The following is a 21,607-nucleotide window of genomic DNA, read 5'->3' on the forward strand; positions in this document are numbered from 1 at the left end:
ACATTTATTGAATATTAAAATTTATTGATTTCCCCTCCCCGCCCATGACTGATTCCTTCCTCTTCTCAGTTCGTATTGTTTTCATTCTACTATGGCTCATATCAAGCCAGGTTGCTTTCCACTAAATGACCTTTTTTGTTGTCATCAGTTTTCGATCGTCGCTTTTTTATGTACCTAGCTGTTGCACCAGGTTGATGGTTGACGAAATTCTCAAACTTGAAAAAAAAGGTATGGACCCAATTGTTGACTGATTTGCTGATTTGGGTAACCACAAAACGAGTCAAAATTTTCAAATTGTCGTTGATGGTCACAGTTGATCAAGCAAATGATTTTTACCGAAAAAAGGAATCCTTTCAGTAATTTTACTTAATTTACTCTTAAACAAAAAAGCAAAGTTACTTTTGGAACGTTACCCTAGGGCGGGAGTTTAGCTCCCATGCAATTCAATCGATTGATCGTCAACCTTGAGAGTCGGGAACGAGCCCGAAACAAGGCATAAATGTTCCTGAGGAACGTGCGAGTTTCGGTTGCAGCAGCAGCAGCACCAGCCAGATCACTATCAGCTCCGAGCGAGCGGGATCTGGTTCATGCGAGTGAGGAGGGCATTATTTTTCCCTACCTGCTGGCTGGCTGATCTCCGATCTGATCTCGAGCAAGGCGAGGGCCCGCTAGGTTTTTTTGATCGAAACAGTTCAAGGTGCGCTCCAGACACACACATGGAGAATTGTCATCGGGATTTCACCGGGCAGGCTGGAGACACAGATTAACCGATGCTGATAAAATTGTAAGCTAATATAATGGCTTGGTATTGAATTTCCGAGTCGTTTTGTTTGCTCTCTGGTTTTTTTTACCGTTTCAACCGTCTTTTGGTTGATTACGTTCTAGGTATGCGAAAACTGAGCCATGATGCTGATTATCTTCCTATCCATACAAAGTGACAGTTTCAGTGACGTTGTTTGTTTGAAGGGAACGTTCGAAGTAATAAAAACAGATTCGTATTCACTGAATATTGCTGAAAGTTATACTTTCCTCCCAAAAAGCTATTCACAATGATGAATTTTCATTTCTTTACTGATATATTATCGTATTACGTTGTTGGTTATTATGGAGTTCATTTCTCAACTTGAACAAGCGTCGATTACACTCTAGTAAAATGTATATATAAATAAAAATAAACTACGATTATTAAAAAACAAAAAACTCAATAAAATCGGTTCTAATGACACAAACTGGTCAAAATTGCACCTACACACATCTAAGCTGTGTTAATCGTGGTCATTTTTGTGTAAATTTTCAATCTCACTAAAAACGCACTATCACTACACAAAATTTCATCGAATTAAAATCGTCCCAATAACACTTAAATATTAGATAAAAATTTCTCTACTTGGTAAAACTTAGGGGCAACTTTTAGTTTCGATATCGTATACATTCGTTTCATTGTTGTTGTTTCACATTCTTGGTTTAAGATGGGGATATGATTTATTTTTTTTTAACTTTATTGTGACTCACCTCCTCCTTACAGCCGATCGAACGCCTTGGTACTGGTCAGAATGTCCCGGCACAGTTTCCACACGTGCTTCGAAGCATTATCCAGGGCCGTCGGAGACTTCCCCTTAAACAGATCCAAACTCGGCAGGAAATAATGCGGGCAGCGTCGATTCTGCAGGCACGAAATCAACTGCAGAAATATCCCATTCAAGCGATCCCCGATGCAGTTGGCATCCCACTCGACCTCCCGCGGGTGTTTCTCGCACTCGTACAGCAGAAGTGTCTTCAGATGGTAATACGTAATCGGGCTCCCCGGAAGTTCCAAATGGCGATCGCACAGCGTTTTCAAAATACTCAAACACCTCTTCCGGTAGCCACCCTGCAGCAGTCGGTTCTCGGCTTCGGTAAAATGTAGTATCCAAGCGTCGCCCTCGATGTTTGCATTCTTCCCTTGCAGAATTACACTCTCTTTGGAAAGCAGATCGAACCCTTCCGATTTGACTTCGGCAACCAGTGCCGGGTGGGGCCATGGGATGTGCGGTATCGGCCAGTGAGCTGCCGATCGAGGCCAAATCCCGGTGCACTTGAAAGCCGGAGTTATCTGCACGATGTACCTCTCGCGAATCTTTAACTTGACCTCAGTGGTATCAGGAACCAACTTCACCATTTCCCTATACGGACATTTCTCCACGGCCTGTGCGACTAGAGTATGGAACCGGGAACGGATCTTCCGCGCCGATAGATACCCGGAAGCGGTGATGAATTCCACCCACAGGGACATCGATCGTTTGCGACCATCGCTCAGCTTAAGGACGGCCGCACCCGGAAGCGAACCATCGTCGACGAAGTTGAACACGCCCATCTGGTTCAGGTACAGCACCACCTCGAAGCTGTTCGGTGTGATCACCTCGATTCCTTCGAATCTGGACGAGGAAAAGAAGAATTTCAAATGAATAATGCAGCTACACAGACAATTAGTTATGTTTTTGATCGATATCAGCTCATAAGTTTTTCTAAAGGGTCAACATAATTGGTAGTTTCTTTCCCAACTGGAACGAATGCTCATTTGAAAAAAAAATCAATTTAAAAAAATCAATTATGGCGTCAGCCACGTTAAGATTGGACAGCAATACATCGGAAGAAGATAGATTCAAACAGAGTTTATCTCGGGATCTGTTTTTCTTAGTGTTAAGGATACCCGATTGACTAGTGCTGTGTCCTATAATGTATGTACTCGCTTGCCCGGTAAACATCGTTCTACCATCGATTCATTGAAAATTTATCCATGTTGAACTAGTCGTACACTCATCCTTTTGTAATCACTGAATAACTCGAAGTAACATTTGATTCACCTTTTGAATGTCTGTATGCAGTAGGTGCCTATACCTATAAGCCAAGTCGAAAATTTCAACAAAAAATTTTAAAACTTGTCAATCTCACAGGAGGCTATGGTATAATGTGTATAGCACCAAACCGAATAGCGACAGTAGGACTAGCGACGCTTTTTTACTAGCGAGATTCCTGTTCAGGTATCAGGTATCAGAAAAGGGGTAGGCTTGATAGCGGCACGTTATCCAAACAAACGGGATAATTGTGCCTAGCCTTTTTTTTACAGATTTCATCATATACCTGAGAAACCTGAAAACCATAAAAGGATTAGAAAATAAATAAATATTTAGGGCATAAAGCCGACCCACGTAGGGATTTTGAAGCATTTAAGCTTATAACCACATTGGGTGAAAAATGACAGATTGTTATTTTAGTTTAAATTCTTAGAATGAGACACACTTATATCAGGATAGGCGAGAGTACATAAAAGCTTTCTAGCAATCGAAAAACAGGCATATATGAGCTAAAAGAATCATACATTATTGATTCACAACTACAAAATTCAGGAGATTTGAGTTTACAATGATTAGAAAATGTTCTAACCAGGATGCTACAATGAGGGCAAATAAACGATTTTATAATGGCAAAGTTGGCATTTAGCCTATCCACATAGGGAATTCTGTTATTCGAAGGTTTGTTTTTCTTTTTTCAGTCCAGTAGGCGATTTCGATGAAGTACTCGAACATTGTTTATGTTATTTACTGTATATTTTCCTAAGGGCATCAATCGTATGCTTCAAGCCTCCTAGGAAACTCGCCCTGCGTCGTTGTTATTTTTAACGTCGCGACGTGTCGCTAGTAGGCAAAGCTGCTGTGATTATTAGCGCTCATATTTTGGATTTTTTCAGCATGCATAATATAAGAATGGATCCAATTGGGAGCATTTTTGAAATTTCTCAAACCCTAAGGAGTTAAAAGCTTCGTTTCGATTCCTGACTCATGCATGATTTTTTGCAGAATTTTTCAGTAACGTTTACATGAGTAAATTTTATCTTTTGAACCTTGTCTGGGAAAATTGAACATTTCTTGCATTCCAAAATCATGCTTCCGTAATTAGTGAACGTCCCCTTACACAACTTTTTCCAGTTTTTTGTGGTCATAGCCCTTTAATGCAAAGTGTTGTTTTAACCTTCCAAAGCCGTTCGCTAAATATCAGTTTCGGGGAAATTTGAGTTGTAATTTGATTTCGTTCTCCTGGCTGTAAATGTTAACCGATTTTGATGATATTATATTCATTGTGTAGGTAATTTATTCTATTTACTCAACATTTTAAAATAAAGTCGATATGTATTACCAGGTTTTCAGAAACTGGTTCAGAAAGGTAAAAGTCCGAATAATCAATTTTATTTTTAAAATACTCATTACTTCTGACAGCTTTTCTGTATTTAATTATTTCATTGATGTTTGAAATTGTCAAGAATCCATCTATTCGACAATGTATAGATATGTTGGGGTCCAATGAATGTTTTTACCGCTATGACAGATCTTCCGGTAGAAAAAAGTCTTACTTTAAAAAAAACGACATCCGGTTTAGGCTTTGCTTAGCTGTATTTCATTTCTCAATGAACCGATTTTGAAAACTCAAATTTTAGTTTTTTGGCGTTAATTTGATCATTATTTTCATAGAACATACTTGGTCTGTCAAAACTACCAGTTCATCAGTATATTGGAATGATGATAAAGATGTTTGAAATGTGCGCTTCGGGTCATATTGACCCGAACGGCTTTGGAGGGTTAAAACAACACACTTAGCTGAAGTAATGGAAGCACTTATTTGTTGTTTATATCAGAAAAATTTTACTTTAAGTAATTTTAATTGTAATTGTCATTTTTTTTTATTCAGTGACAATAACTTTTCTGTAAAGCTACATCATATCAGATCAAGAAGATTTTTAGTAAAAAAGAAAACAACATTGGAATGAGTAAACTCTATTTTCAGCTGGAGGTAATTTATTCTTCTTCTTCTTTCACCAACATAGCCAAAACATGTAAGCATCCTTGAAAATGAAAAACTTGCGTCCATCTTTTTTCTTTTCAACGTCATTCCCTGGAACTCCCTGCCAAAGGCTTCGTATAGGTTTTCATAAAAATAATGCAACGTTAAAGTCAAAAACTTTTAAATGATTGGATCTTACCAAAAAATTGTAATCAATGGGATACATTTTCTACTGATTTGGATTCGTGCGTCTTTAGTTGGCAGGAGCAGAACTGCTATTGAAACCGAAACGGCTAAAATTGATTTTCCTTTTATCACATCTTTCCGACCCATCCACTGGATTCTCCTATTAGCTACAACACTTTTCACAATTATGTTCTGCTTTGCGGTTAGAATCAGCTCGATTCGATGTTCAATAAACTTTTTTCATACTATTTAGTTACTCATGGAAAAAAAAAATCACGGAGTGGAAATTTTGACGTCCTTCCAAGGCAACACGCCTACTTGAACTCCCTATTTTCAGCTGCAGGTAATTTAATAAACAAACAAAACGAAAGAAAACAAAAGACAATCATTTTTTTTTTTTTTTTTGTATCGTTTATTTAAAGAGGGATTAACCTAAAGTTTTCACCCTCGGATTTCAAAAATACATTTTTACAATTTTTCATCAAATTTCACTGTACAATTCACTTATCTTTAGGAATCTTATCAGCTTTTCTTCACTTTCTTTGTTGTTTTGCAGTATCACTTCTAGCCCTCCTTCCGGTAATATACTCTGTCTTATTGTTGAATATTTTCGGCATTCCAAAAGAAGATGTTTCACAGTTATTATCACTCCACAAGTTAAGCATATGGGTGTCTCTTTTCCTTCCAGTATATGTTGGTGAGTTATCATAGTGTGACCAGTTCTTAGCCTGGTCAATATTTTCTGCTCCTTCCTTGTTCCAACGTCAGTCCATTTTCCCGTTATCGATTTGACTTCCCTTAACGCGATATCCTGTTCGTTCCTCCAGTTAACTCCATGTGTTTTCCATAATTGATGTCGTACCCATTTAAGCGCGTCCGCTTTAGGCGTGTTCATCAATAGCATATCTTCATCTCGTCCTAAATTGGCAAGTTGATCCGCTTTCTCGTTTCCAATGATGCCGACGTGACTTGGAATCCATACTAGCGTAACATTTTTCAAATATTTGTGTTTCTGAATGCTTTGAATTATTGGATGCTTCACACCGCTTTCAAGAGCTGTTAAAACACTTGCCGAGTCGGTGTAAATTACTGTAGGTGTGGTTGCTTGCTGGATTGCCAATTTGATCGCTGTTGCTTCCGCCGAGAATATAGAAAACGTGTTTGGTAACTGTTTTGAAATATTCCTCTCCATAGAACTGAATATACCAATACCAACTTTTCCATTGGCTAGTGAACCATCAGTAAACAATTCTGTTATGGAATTGTATTTATTGTTTTTGAGATTTGCAAAAAGTGATGTAGCTAATTTTTTGTTCCCTCCAGTTTTAAATTCTCGTTTAATGGTCCAATCGATGTTTAATGCGCCGTTTTTCCATTCTTTACCATTTTCTGTGTGGAGCTTTAGAATAGGGGGAATTTTGTGGTTGGTGAGGTTTTCAAGAAGGGAGTTTGCTCTGTTTAGTATATAATTTTCATTGTAGTTGACTCTTTCAGATATCCAGATGGCCTTTCTCGCCCAGTTTTCCACGGCGAGAAATTCGAATGGCAATACTCCGTTTTCTACATACAAAGCTTTTATTGGCGTTGTGTAGAAAGCTCCTGATACTGTTCTTAGCATATTATTGTAGGTTGCTTTCAGTTGGAGGATTTCTTGAGGCTCGAAAAATTCCCATCCATAAAATAATTTTGCTATTACAGTTGCAAATCCAATTTTTAAGAGAGTTTCGCGACTACCAAATCTGCTAATAACTTTAAGAAATCGAATCCTTGCTTCGCAATCAACTTTAACTGTTTTGATGTGTGAATTGGCATTTCCATTTTGGTTTATGTTTATTCCTAATATTCGAGTACTTCTTTTCCTTGGTATTTCCACACCGTTTGCTTTGAGCATTTTCATTCTGAAAAAGTGATGGCGACCTTTGGTACCGGAACATGTGTGTAATAGCGTACTTTTCCTGGCATTAATTGAAAATCCATTTTTCTCTGCCCATTTCATTGTAGCATCAATTCCTTTTTGTAAATTTTTGCGGCAAATAGCTGCAAATTTACTTCCACAGATCAACAAGATATCATCTGCATAAATTAATATTCTAATATTTCTGGGAATGTGTTCGAAAACTGTATTAATCACCAGTAGGAAAAGTGTTGGAGAGATTACTGAGCCTTGAGGCACTCCAGTTTCTTGTGGTCGAGCAGAAGACAGGGCTCCATTTACTCCCACTCGAAACATCCGGTTTTGAAGAAATTTTCTTACCATTTGATAAGTTCGATTTCCGATCTTTATTCTCACTAACGCTTGTAAGATGCCTTTTCGCCAAGTTCTGTCGAAAGCCTTGGAAAGGTCGAGTGAAACTAGTTCTGAATGTTTCCTTTCATGACGGTGCTCAGTTAATATGTCTTTTAATTGACTGAGGTAACTAGTGGTGCCTCTACCACTGCGGAAGGCATGTTGATTGCGATGGAAAATATTATTTTCTTCCAAGAAATACTGAAGTCTGCGATTTATCATTCTTTCGTAAGTTTTCGCTAAGCATGAAGTAAGTGCGATTGGACGGAAATTTTCTGAATCACCTGGTTTGGGAATAGGAATAACTATACTTTCCCTCCATTCAATTGGGTAATCTCCCCTTTGCCATAAATCATTGAAAGACTTAAGTATAACTCTTTTCGCGATTGGTGACATATTCGTAATCATACTATATGTTATTTCGTCCGGCCCGGTGGCTTTCCCAACACATTTACTCAGAGCTGAATTTAATTCTGCACCTGAAAAGTCGGTGTCCATAAATTCATTGTTCGATATAAATGGTGGAAGTTCTATGTTTAGATCTGGATGACTGTTTTGAGTGAAATTTTCTTGGAAGTTGTCTGCGATGTGATTGGCTATCTTTTGTGGATCTTCAGTGTACTCTCCTCTTATCGTCATTTTTATTTTCTGGGATGTTTTCTTTCCCGTTATTTTGCCAAATTTTTGCCACATTTCGGAGGTTGGAGTGTGGGCGTTGAAAGAACTGGCAAACTCTTCCCAGGCTTTCTTTTTACCCTTTTGGACCGCATCTCTTGCCTCGGCTCTAGCATGTCTAAAATTTTCGTTTCTATCTCCCCAATTATCGTCGGTTCTTGATGTTTTGCGTAAAATCTTCCATTTTTCTTTCCTGTTTCGAATTTTTGCTTCAATTTCTTCTGTCCACCACGGAGCGTATTTTGGAGCAGTGTTTCCCGTTGTACGCGGGATTGCGCGTTTTGCGGTTTCGAAAATGGCCCTAGTAATATTACCTATATTTGGTAGCGTTATAGAGAGCAGTTCGTCGCTTATGTCTTGCTGGTATTTCTCCCAATTAGCTTCTTTGATTTTCCATTTTTTAACAGTAGGCAGATTTTCAAATATTCCATCAAGCATAACTAAGATAGGAACATGATCACTGTTAAAGGGTTCAGAGTGGGTTGACCATTTTAATCTACTAAGGATTGATGTGGATGCAAAGGTTATATCGATTGATGTGTCCTGATTATTTTGAGTTGGACTAAATCTAGTAATTGAACCGTCGTTTAGTGCAACCATTTCGTTTTCAGCTGCCCAATTAAAAATCATTTCACCCATCGGATTTGTAGAATTGTCCCAAGCAATATGACGACCGTTAAAATCTCCTCCTATTAAAAAAGGGGGGTGGAGATTTTCTACTATAGATCTTAGCGCTTCCTTTGCCATGTTAGAATATCCTGTTTTATAGTGGTTGTAAACGCAGACTAAAGTTACTTTTAATGGAGAAAGTAACCTGACTGCTACCGCTGGAATGCGTGGATCGAGGTCAATGATTTCGTGTGGTACTTGTTTCAATACTCCAAGTACCGCATGCCCTTTTTTTGAATTTGGTTGAAATTTAGATGTATAAATATTATAGTTACGTTCCCAAAAAGTACTATAAGTATCAGTGAGTGTTTCTTGCAACATTATACTTATCGGTTGTTTGTTCCAGACCATTTTCGTTAGCTCCACTTCGTTCCTCCAAAATCCTCGTATATTCCACTGTAGTATCAGTAGTTGGCCTCTAGATCTCGCAGACCGAGGCGATGGCGCTGCATGGGTGGGTGGGTGCGAAAAACCTCTACTGGTTCCTTCGCCGGGGTCAAAGTGTGCTGATATGTTCGCCCTTCCTGGTGTTAGCGAATTGTGGGTGGTGTGTTGTTGCGAATTTTGTGATGACCTAGGAAGGGTGAGCGAGTTTGAAACTGTTCGGTCTGAATTGTTAAGGGAACTTACTTGCAAGTGCCCCGGTTGCCCCCGTACGGCACACTTTCGACGAACATCTGGCGTCCCAGGATCATGCCAAGCAGCCGACGGGGGGCGAGGGCTTTGGGACATCGTTGCGCCTATCTGGGCTGTGGGAGAAGGTTCACCCTCTACGGGTATGAGGATTGCGTCCCGGAGGGCTAGCCTACCAACCCACATATTACCCGGGAACCCTACTTCACTTTCGGAGATCCCGTGCCACAGATGGCCTGGTAGCTCCGTGATTTCGTTGTTTATGTTTCTGATGTTGTTGGTGGTTGGTGATGGTGTGTCGATCATTTGTTCTGTTGTTGTATATGCTGATATCATTTCACTTCCGAAAAAACTGCTCGTTGGTTGCCTCCATACTTTCGTCGGAATCGTCTAATATTACTTCTTCTTCTTCTTCGTCTTCATCTTCTTCAGTTTCCGTTTGTTTTGCGTTCTTGTTTTTCTTCTTGTTGGCTAAAGGAGATAGTGGTCCTCGTTTTCCTGTTTTCTCACCAGCATTTTTAGACTGTTGTTGATTTTTACTTGTTTGCCTCGTTGCCATTGGAGATGGCGGGTTCATCTGCGTATTTACTTTTTTCGGAACATTTTTGGGAACTTGGAATCCAAGTTTTGGCTCATGATCTTGATTTTGTTGTTTTTTAAGTTGTTGTTGAACTGCAGCATGAAATTGCTCTGGCTGTTGTTGTGGATTAGCAACAGGAGTTGTCATTCCAGATGCTGGAGATCCAACTCGGCTGCGATCTTTGTTTGGGGTAATTGTTGGGGAAATATTGTGTTCGCGGAAGTAGTTTTTTACTCTTTCCTTGTATAAGGAAAATTCGGCTTCAATCTTCGAGTAGTGTTCTTTTTCTTTCATTAGAATATCAATTTTTTCAGTCAGAGTTTTCACGTTTGTTATTAGAGATTCAATGATTTTATCTTTCTTGACACTGTCCGCATCGGTGACCGATGCATAAGTGGGTGTAGCGTTTGGCATGCTAACCCTTTTCCGAGCTTCAGCCCAGGAAATGGACTCATCCGTTTTTACGCGAATGACCGCTTCCTCATGGCGATACAGAGGGCATTTCCTCCCCGCCGCGGAGTGTTCGTTATTTTCTTCAGGACAGTGTGGGCATTTGAATTTTTCTGTGCATGTGTTTTCGGTGTTTGAGTGATTACCGGCACATCTAGTACAGCGCGTTTTCCCTTGACACCTTTTTTTGGTATGCCTGTACTCCAGACAATTCCTGCAAATCATTGGACTTTCGTAGTAAGTACGAACCGCGACTTTCATCCACCCAAAGTACACTTCTTGAGGAAGACGTGTACTGCCGAATGTTAAAACCATTAAAGGTGTATTAACTGGTTTTTTATCGACGAATTTTGTTATTTTTCTGACTGCAGTAACTCCCTGGTTTTTGAGCTGTTCTAAAATTTCATTTTCCGACAAATTGGTTGATTCCGGCTGGAAAACTATTCCTAATGTTTTGTTGAGTCCGGGATGATCGAAAATATCCACCGTTGTATTATTATCGAGAACCTTTATTTTCTTCAATTCATCCGCTAACTTGATATTGAAGGTGCTGAGGGTGTAACTTAACCCTCTTCCATCAATCGACATCTCTACCTCTTTTTTAAGCGGTTTTCCCAATTTACTCTCGATTATTGATGAGAACCAAAATGGATTGTTTGGTAAGGGGTTAGGATTTTCTGCTGCGCGTTTGACCATGAGAAATATTTTGCGACCGTCAAATGTTGACGAACGCATATAGGGGGGGATTGGAGATGAATCCACATCTACTGTGGAACCCCCATCCCCGGGGGACGCGCCGGGCATGGCGCTTCAAATTTGCACACCTTTTCTACCAGATTCACTTGCGATAATCAATAGGGAAGTAGGAAGAGTACCCTAATAACCCAAATTGGAAAGGGAGCCCCCACCCACCCCTCACTTCCGTTTCCGCTTTCAGCGATAACTACAACTATCGCTACCAGGCGACCAGGTTCGCTAGGGCGTGTTTGCTATCACCACCAAACACTCAAGCACGTGTTTTCAGTAGAGCTTTCCTGCTCTATTTTTCACTCCCGCCACTGCGCGTGGTAAGCGCGCCTCTCTTCTATTAATTCTCTCACTCCCGTTCACTTTGACCCGTAAGCTTTTTATGGCAAGAGCGAGCTTTCGCTTTGCTGCTACCACTATTACTCACTCTCTCTGTTTCGAACTGCTCAGCTGTTCCGCTTGTTTGTCTTCGTAAACACTACCGCGCGCCAAAACAATTTCGAATTTTTTAGCCCTTCACTTAGGCTGCCCGATATACGGGACTTCACGCACACTATTTCGTGCTCACTGTATCTATAGGGGACTATCTATATGTGCTTTACCCAAACCCGAGGGGAATTATCGAAATAGTATCACTCAACTAAATCTCTCTGTGCTCACTTCACTGAGTTTGATTTTCAAAACACCATTTACCGGATGTTCATGCAAAAGCTCAACGATAAAGAATATCCGTTTATCACTTCCGACATGCGATTTTCGATAGATTTATCCGCCGAACGATTTGATAGAACTGCCTCTTACCACTGAATCTGAATTACATGACAATCATTGCAGCAGGAGTTTGTATGTGATTTTGAATGTGTCATATCAAGGTGTTCAATTGACGGAGATAGGTGAACCGTTCCAGAGCGACTTCCCAAAACAAGCTCGCTTTTCCTTCCAGATGTATGCTTCGGAATGATGAAACACTTGACGTCCTTTTTGCAGATGTTGGGTAACATATCTTGCAAGAATTCTGGGATAAACTTGTCGCACAACAGCATATTTGCAGTTGACAGTTGGAGTCCAGCCCGCGACCAAGGATTGATTTCCGAACGCGTTGAGTCGAGTCTGCCCCGGATGTTGAATACAAACCGTACAGCTGACTTAAGACACATATTTAGTCGCTTCTTGAGAGCGGCTGTTAATCCTGAATAATAGATTATGTTGCAGTAAGACAGCAAATGAACTATGACGGATTGAACCAGTTCGAGGCGAGTAGGTCGAAATAGTACGGAAGAGAAGCGACGAAAGTTTCTCAGAGTACCGAAAAGCTTTGCTACGACGTCATTTACTTGATGGGTCCATGTTTATTCCAAGGTTCTTGACGGAGGTTGAAAGTGGTACAACCTCTCCTCTAAAAACTAAGTCCACGTTCAGCACAACGGTGCCGGTTTTACTGAACACAATAGCTTGGTCTTTTTCAGGTTCGGTACGAGACAGTTGTTATTGGATCATTCCACGATTCTTGTCAGATCTTGATTAACTTGCTCGATGAGGTGGTCTACTTCGTTCATAAAGCCAGACATATACAGCTGTAAAACATCAGCGTAAAGATGGTATTGGCATTCCATCACAGCGTTCGGCAGACTATTGATGTACGGGCAGAAAAGAAGTGCACTCAGACAAGAACCCTGTGAAGTGCCATCGATGAGCTCCCGTTCAGTTGACAAGCTCGTACTAAGTCGTACAATTTGTGAACGACTGCTCAGAAAGGATACTAATATAAGATAATATAAGGTCTTAAGCTTCGCTTGTAAAGAAAAACTGTTATTCTCATTTACTTTTCAGTAAACGACGGTTTACGCAATTGAACGCCAAAGAGAAGTCTACAAGCACCATGATTGTGCAATCACCTTTATCTAGACCGCTATAAATGCCATGAGTAACCTTTGCTAATGCGGTAGTGGTGCTGAAATATTTTCTGTACCCAGACTGACGCTCAACCAAAAGAGGAGGTGTGGAGCAGTCAAGATATTCAGTTATCTGGGAAAGCATGACTTTTTCGAATATTTTCGGTATTGTCGGTAACTTACTGATAGGGCGAAAGTCTTTGGGTTGTGCAGGAGCAGAAATCTTAAGGATAGGAGTAACAAGAGCCTTTTTTCGGATATCGGGAAATGATTCAGTATCGACTATGAAGTTGAAAAGTTCACCAAGGATGGAAAACACAAAAGGACGTTGGAGTTGGATTTGATTGAAAAAAAAACAGCATATTTGAGTCCCTATTCCTCGTCCTAAAGCAGTTCAGAAGCACAATGCGCACATGGGCAGCGTAGACCTACTCGACAGTTTGATTGTAAGATACAAAATTTCATACAAGAGTCACAAACGGACCACTCGACTGTTTTTATCATTTTTCAAGTATGGCAAGTTGCCAGCATTTGGTAGCTGATCTACATATAGTCTTTTTTCCGAAGCATTTTTTTTTTCTTGGACATTGAATAACTTAAAAATGCATAGTTGTAGTTGAATATTGTCAGAGACTCATATTTGAGATGCATTACGAGGTTTTTAAAACCAGACATTTTGTACAAATCGGTTGAGAAACCAGAGATATTGCGGTATGAGTCAGTAGTGTCCAATTAACACTTCAAGAACACTACCGGGTAAAAAAATCTGGCATGGTTTAGGATGAAATCAAGATTCGCCTAACAAACTCATAAAGGCCTATTCATCCCGAGGTTTGTATACCTGCTTCAAGAAATGACGCAATACATTGTCATTATACTGATCCCAATCATTCACTATGTATCTGATGGGTCGCGGATGCGACATCGTTAAATTCGAATCTAGCAAAAATCGAAAAAACGACTAATGGGCAAGGTTGTCGAAATTCACAGAAAAATCTATAGTTTTTTTTTCGCAAAAACACAGTTTTTTTCAACAACCTTGTTCAAAGGGCGTCACGTGACATTTGTAAAAATCGTAATCTATCAGCAGTGATACTGGAGACTGTTATTCGAGTGTTTTCAGGGACAATATGCCGAAAGCAATATACTTCCATAACACGTTTCAAGTCTTTCCATTCAGTTTCTTTATTGGCATTGATGTTCAAAAGTTGTTATTGATATTATAGATTGAATCAATCATTTAGCCAAGTAGAAACGTAGGTTATAAGAAATTGATTTTGAGAAAAAAAAACGAATAAATTTCGCATATTACTTATTCGATCAGATTTGACGGAATGGCCGTAATACCCAAAAAAAAAAAAATAATCCACAAAATTTCGAAAACGACAAAAATATGAAATATAAAATTATTCTAATTAGAAAAAAGGTTTTTTTAAGAATACCAAAAAATTTGTCACTTAAATTAGTTTCTTAAATCCCATTGAAGATATGGAGAAAAATAAATGTTTACCAATCTACGTTAGCAAAAACATAAAAAATTTATATCGAATTACACAGATGCTCACGGTATTTAAAAAAAAAGGATTGGTTTAAGACTTCCATAGCCAAGCCAATAAAGTGATGCAAATTTGATATTCGAAAGAAGCTTTAATAATTTTCAACCATAAACCTTTTGTCACTCACCTGCCATTGCACTCGACCAGGCTGGAGATGAAGCGCGGTTCCTGGTTTTTAAAACCAGAAATTCTGTACAAATCGGTTGAGAAACCAGAGATATTGCGGTATGAGTCAGGAGTGTCCAATTAACACTTCAAGAACTCTACCGGGTAAAAAATCTGGGACGGTTTAGGATAAAATCAAGATTCGCCTAACAAACTCATAAAGGCCTATTCATCCCAAGGTTTGTATACCTGCTTCAAGAAATGACGCAATACATTGTCATTATAGGTACTGATCCCAATCATTCACTATGTATCTGATGGGTCGCGGATGCGACATCGTTAAATTCGAATCTAGCAAAAACCGAAAAAACGACTAATGGGCAAGGTTGCCGAAATCCACAGAAAAATCTATAGTTTCACAGAATTTTATGCAAACTTACAGAAACTATGTCACAGAACACAGAATTTTAGAAAATTCTCAGATCTCGCAAATTTTTAAATTTTGTATGCATTTCCAAAGATTATAGACTTTTATGTATTATGAAATTGGTAAAGTAAATGGTATTTTTCTGAAGTCAATAGTAAACAAGACCAAATTTGTCATGAATTCCCAATGAAAATAATGAAGATAGCATCACAGAAAACCATCACAGACCATCAGGTAAAACCGATAAGATCACAGAAATTCAGAACATTTTGTTTCGCAAAAACACAGCTTTTTGCAGCAACCTAGCTCATGAGCCGCCGCGTGAGTGTTTGGAATATGTTCGTTTTGTCCACATTTGTAAAAATCGTAACCTATCAGCAGTGATACTGAGACCGTTATTCGAGTGTCTTCAGGGACAATATGCCGAAAGCACTTATGCCGTAACACTTTTCTAGTCTTTGTTTCTTGATTGGCATTGATGTTTAACAGTTGTTATTGATATTATAGATTGAATCAATTATTTAGTCAAATAATCCTAGAAACGGAGGTCATAACAAATTGATTAAAAAAAAGTTTACATATAACTTATTCGTTCAGATTTGATGGAATGGCCCTTAATACTCTCAACAAAATAAAAAAATCCACTAAATTTCGAAAACGGCAAAAATATGAAATATGAAATTATTCTAATCAAAATAACCTTTTTTTTAAGAATACCAAAAAAATTGCCACTTAAATTAGTTTCTTAAATCCTATCGAAGATATGGAGAAAAATAAATGGTGACCAATCTACGTTAACAAAAACATAAAAATGTTACATCGAATTCCAAGATACTACCGGTGTTTTAGAAAAAAAGGATTGGTTCTAGACTTTCATAGCAAAGATAATAAAGTGATGCAAATTTGATATTCGAAAGAAGCTTTAATAATTTTCAACCATAAACCTTTTGTCACTCACCTGCCATTGCACTCGACCAGGCTGGAGATGAAGCGCGGTTCCTGCACCTCGACCTCCCGCAACACCTCCTGCACGATTTTGCAGATCTCGCGAATCACCCGGGCAATGTTGCCCATCCGCATCTGGACCTTTTCCGCGTAGTACTTATTGATCTGGAAAATGGTCTTCGACTGCACGGCAATCATCTCCGGTGGGACCAGCATCGTTGATCTGTGTAATGATTCCTTTTTTGCTACTCAACCGGTGCCGGCGGGAAATGTAGGTAGGCACCTAATTCGATTCGTGGAACTCGTCCAATTGCACTAATCCAATTAGCAGTCCCCAATATCACTACTGCTGGCAGCTCACCAGTTTTAGTAGGAGAATTCCGACTGCCCTCCTTCCGTTAGCGGAAGAATTCGACTGCCCTGGTTTTCACGGATGGCGCCACCTGACCGATCAGGGAGACGCTTCTTTGTTGTTAGGACAGACACGCCGTCGCCCGGGTATTTCAATCGATACGTGAACTCCCCTGTGAGTTCTGCCCAACCAAACCCCACCCGAGGGATGCCGACGAACAACCGAGAAACAATACGCTCCGATCCGATTCCGGAAAATTGCTAGCTCGCGCGCGCCTCCGCTCGAGATTTGCGGAAGATGATTCGGACACGGTTGGAGAAAAACAAATGAAACAGATATTCCTTCCATAATACACAGAAACATACGGGCGCCGCCACCGCAAAATGTGAGCAGTGCTGCGGTGCGGTACTTCATCTCTCGTCGACACATTCCACGAATGGCCAATGATGGGGTACACATACGCGACCGACGGCATGCACACATACATAGCCCATCGTCGTCGACCTCCCGCTACTACAAGCGGCCCCATAAACGCAAGCAAAATGGAGAAAGCGCCAAAATAACCACTATTGCACATCAACCTCCCTTTTCTTGTTCCTCCTGCTGCCAGTCAGTCAGTCAATGGGGAGCTCCTTCTGCCGCTTTTCAACCACCAATACAACCAAGGACCCGGGCCCCCATCCCATCATAAATAGCATCGCAACAGCCTGGCAGGATCAGCAACATTACGGAGCTGGAGGGAAAATCGCAAGTGCGGCGGTACCTTGAACAAACATAAAATCAGTTGATTTACGACTGCGGCAACATGCCACTTACCTGTAGGTACGCAACACACTGCCCCTTCATCCTTTCAGTCTTCATCGCCTTTCGTCGAAAACTCCACCATGCCATTCAACTTTAACGATGAAGTTGAAGAAGGAGAAAACAGAAACATGCAGCAAAAACCACGTGCTTGCAAACCAACACCAAACTACCCAACACAGAAGCTTATTTTACAGTGCTCGCCGCTGCGCGGCGCCACCTTCGATAAACAATCCATCAACTGATATGCGTGTACGTGAATTTCCCACACAACGAATAGCACCCCAAAGAAGGCGTGGCCTAAAATCGATTTCCAACACAACCTAAAGTAGCGATGGGGTAGGGAACAGAACAAAAAAAAATATGGCGCACGCACACCATTCCGGTTGCCGGTCGATACTGCTATGCGGTTACCAATCATTGGTAACCCAAACGACGTCCATTAGCTCTGATGATAACTGCGGATGGAAATGGTTTATAATTTATAGCGGACGAAGGAATTTTCACAGCATCGTCATTTTTTTCTCTTCTCTGTTGAGCTGAGAGGGTTTCAATTTGGAGGCGCTGCGCTGTAAATTAAACGGTTCTATGGGTTTTAGTGTCTCTCTGACAAATTGGTCGAAATTGATCGTTTGTGGATGCCTTGGTTGAAGTTATTTAATGAAAGTTTATAGAAGAAATATTCAAAAACTCGATTCAGAATTAGAATTTTCTCTCCCGCTGCACTGTATAAAAAAAATCCATTAAAACCGAGGATTTAAATTAAAAATTTAAAGTTAAGAACCTAAACGAAATTTCATTTATGAATTTATGTCCGACAATCAGAACCACAAACCGTATAACGAACGAAATTTTGGATTTGTTTTTCTTCATTTTCATTTTTTGATTTTTATTAAACCGTTCACTAGCTCCTTAAACGTTTGATTTTATTTCATTTCTATGATTTTCTATAATTTTTTGCGATTATTTAAAAAATGCAAACATAAAAAATAATAGCATTCAATGAATATTTGTTTTTATATTTGATCGATTTAGTTTTGTTTTGATTTTCCATATGGCAGTTTTCAGTGTAAACAGTTTGTTTTCATTTACCTTTAAACAAAATTATTCAAATAGCATTGATTTTTTCTATACTTTGTTGTGGTTATTTTGTCTTTTGTATATTGTATTTTCAACAATTTTTTGACTCGGGTCATTGTTGAGAATTTCTCCCTTTAAAAAAGCCAATTGAAACGGTAATTAATATGGATATTTGAAGTATTCTTTTCAATTTTCAAAATTTGACATTCATTTGAAATGTGTTTACGATGTCAATCTTTTATGTTAATTTTGAAAATCTCAATTTTTATTCTAATTAATAATTTGTTCTAGAATTTCACATTGCGTAATTTTATAACTGAAATATTATTTGACTTGGATAGGTTCATTTTTTGTTATACATGAATAAGATGTTATGTTTTACTCATAAATGTTTTTCTTTTGAGTTTTCGTTATTTATCAAAATTTTGAAACTTCTGTGTTTTTTTCTAAATTCATGTTTTGTGTAATGTAAATTTCTTTTTTATTTTATTTTTTCACGAAAACACATTTATACTCACTAGGCTGGTCAGAATCTGACAGAAAAAAATATTAAACGATTCTGGGTTCCTTTCGGGCCAAATAACAACTGTGCAAATTTTTGAGACTCTAGAATTTGAAATGGGCTGTAGCATAAATTGCAAGTTAAGGCTATGATCATTTAGTATCCGGGCACTTTATTTCGGTGATATCTACGTTAATAGAGCTCGGATATGCAAAACTTTAGTAGCGTTGTGTTGGTTATAAAAAGAACTATCATGCCTATTTTTGATAGATTTTTAAGTTATCGTGTGTTTGAGATATTTACGACGCAAAAAGACATGATAAAAATAATTTTGCACAAATTTGCTCCTTTTACGCATTTTGCGCCTCGAAAATTCTTCATTGTTGACTTGAATGCTCATGAACTGTTGATTTTTTCTGTTTTTTTTTTCGAACCAAATGGTTAAGAAGTATAAGGAACCACTCTAGGATGCTCACGAAGCTCAAACCAAGCATCTTAGTGGAACCTTTTATCTTAAATATGGTAAAAAGTCTATGGTTATTGGGGATAACTGAATGCAGACTCCTTGAATAATCCAAAAATTCCATTTCCGGCAGGCAAAAAGTGTTGCCTGACTAGTAGACACTAAGTAAATAACTAATAATGATTAGTTCCAAAGATTGTAATCTGTGCATCCGGTTTTTACGCAATATGACAGATGTGTTCTGATGGACAAAAATAAAATTATGTTAAAACCGGATTTAAGAGATCAAAGTCTTCGAAATTCCTTCTCATGAAAAGGTTCCAACACGATTCAAATCGCTTTTTCCAGGTAAGTTTGTGTAAAATATCATGATTTTGCAAAGGTTTTGCTTCTGTGGTGAAAAAAAATAATCAATACATGAATGAAAAAAGTGTGCAAAGATAAAAAAAGATTTTATGAAAAAGTTAGAGTATTTCTTGAAATCATTGATAAATATATTTTTTTGTATTTTTACATTAAACGTCATATTAACACCTTCATTTCCTCCATAGAAAGTTTTTCGATCAAATGAATAGTTTTTAAAATACACACGTTTGTAACTGCCCGGATGCTAAATGATCATAGCCTTAGAATGGAAATGAGTATGGAAAAAGTTACCTTTTTTATTCAGGTCTCAGGTTCCGTGTAGCAGGTTTCATGTCCCTCAACTTTCGGATCAGTTCCCCCAGTCCCAACTTCAAAAGTTTTTTTACATGGTTTTCTGCAATTAGCACGTTTTTTGCACGGTATTTTGAGCGGTACGTTTACTTTACTGTATGCTTCTTTTTTTCTCCTGTTTTAATTTATTTTGGATTGGCGTGTAAAATTTATTTTTCATTTGCTTTAATTTTTAATTTTCATGTCTTATCTGTTAGACTATATTCTTAACGTCATTATTTATTTTATTTTTCATTTCAATATTCTTGTCAACGATAAATTTTCGCCTTACTTTTTCTTTTCAAATTTTTGTTTATTGTCTTATTTCATTTTTTAAAGTTTTCAAAATTTATTTTTGAATTTTTGAATTTTTTTTATTATTTTATAATATTTTTTCGTTTATTTTTTCTATTGTTTTTATAAATCTTTATAATTGTTTTTCTTTTTTTTTTAATTTTTTTTTACATTTTTTTCATTTTTTTATTTTTTTTTATTTTTTTTTTACATTTTATTATTTTTATTACATTTTTCCCATGCTTCCTTTTTTATTGCATTTTTGTTCATGATTCCTTTCTCTACATTTTTTTCATGATTTCTTTTTTTTTTTGTTTTTTTTTCTTTTTTTTCTATTTTCCTTTTTGTTTTTGCATATTTTTAATATATTTTTCTAATTTTTTATATTCTTTCTCTTATTTATATTTTTATCTCTTTTTTATCATTTTTTAATTTTTCTCTTTTTTTCTTTTTTTATTTTTTGCTCTTTATTTCTCTTTTTTTAATTTTCTTCTATTTTTATAGATTTTTTGTTTTTTATTTTATTTTATCGCTATTTTTATTTAATCTCTTTTTCCCCTTTTTGTCTTTTTGTCTTTTTGTCTATTTTCCTTTTTTTTATTTTTTTATATTTTTTTCTTTTTTATTTTTTCCCTTTTTTATTTTTTCACTTTTTTCTTTTTTCTCTTTTTTATTTTTTCTTTTATTTTCGTTGTAATTTTTTTTGATTTTATATATATTTTTTCTCTCATTCTTTTTTCTGTTATTATTTTTTCTCTTTTTTATATTTTTTTCTATTTTTTCCCCTTTTTTGTTTTTTTTTCTCTTTTTTTATTTTTTTCTTTCTGTTTTTTTTTTCTCTTTCATTTTTTTTCCCTTTTTTTATTTTTTTCTTTTTTTACTTTTTTTATTTTTTTTTATTTTTATTTTTTTTTATTTTTCTCTTTTTTTATTTTTCTCTTTTTTTATTTTTCTCTTTTTTTATTTTTCTCTTTTTTATTTTTTTTTCTCTTTTTTATTTTTCTTTTTTTTTCATTATTTTTTCTCATTTTATTATTTTTTCTCTTTTTATTATTTTTTCTCTTTTTATTATTTTTTATTATTTTTTCTTTTTTTCGTATTTTTTGCTTTTTTTATTCATTCTGTTCTCATTATTTTTATTTCTTTATTATTTTATTCTCTTTTCGAGTTTTGTTTCTTTTTCTATTAGTTTTTTTATTGTTTCTCTTTTTTTTATTTTTTCTCTTTTTTATTTTTTCTCTTTTTTTATTTTTCTCTCTTTTTAGTTTTTCTCTTTTTTATTTTTTCTCTTTTTTTTATTTTTTCTCTTTTTTATATTTTCCCTTTTTTTAATTTTTTTTTTATTTTTTTTTTTTTTTATTTTTTCTCCTGTTATGATTTTTTCTCTTTTCTTTATTTTTCTCTATTTTTTATAGTTTCTCTTTTTTATTTTTTCTCTTTTTTTTTATTTTT

General features: G+C 37.1%; 1 protein-coding gene across 1 annotated transcript; it reads right to left on the minus strand.

Moving 5' to 3' along the window:
• Positions 1–998: 998 nt before the first annotated feature.
• On the minus strand, positions 999–16,774 carry LOC129739212 (protein mab-21-like). The gene is made up of 2 exons (XM_055730633.1): positions 15,981–16,774; positions 999–2,414 (listed from the first exon to the last, which is right to left on the minus strand). The coding sequence occupies exons 1-2, from the start codon at positions 16,181–16,183 to the stop codon at positions 1,520–1,522; spliced, it is 1,098 nt and encodes a 365-aa protein (XP_055586608.1). The 5' UTR covers positions 16,184–16,774; the 3' UTR covers positions 999–1,519.
• Between the last annotated feature and the right edge of the window lie 4,833 nt (positions 16,775–21,607).

Source organism: Uranotaenia lowii, chromosome 1 (assembly GCF_029784155.1).
Source record: "Uranotaenia lowii strain MFRU-FL chromosome 1, ASM2978415v1, whole genome shotgun sequence".
NCBI classification, from domain to species: domain Eukaryota; kingdom Metazoa; phylum Arthropoda; class Insecta; order Diptera; family Culicidae; genus Uranotaenia; species Uranotaenia lowii.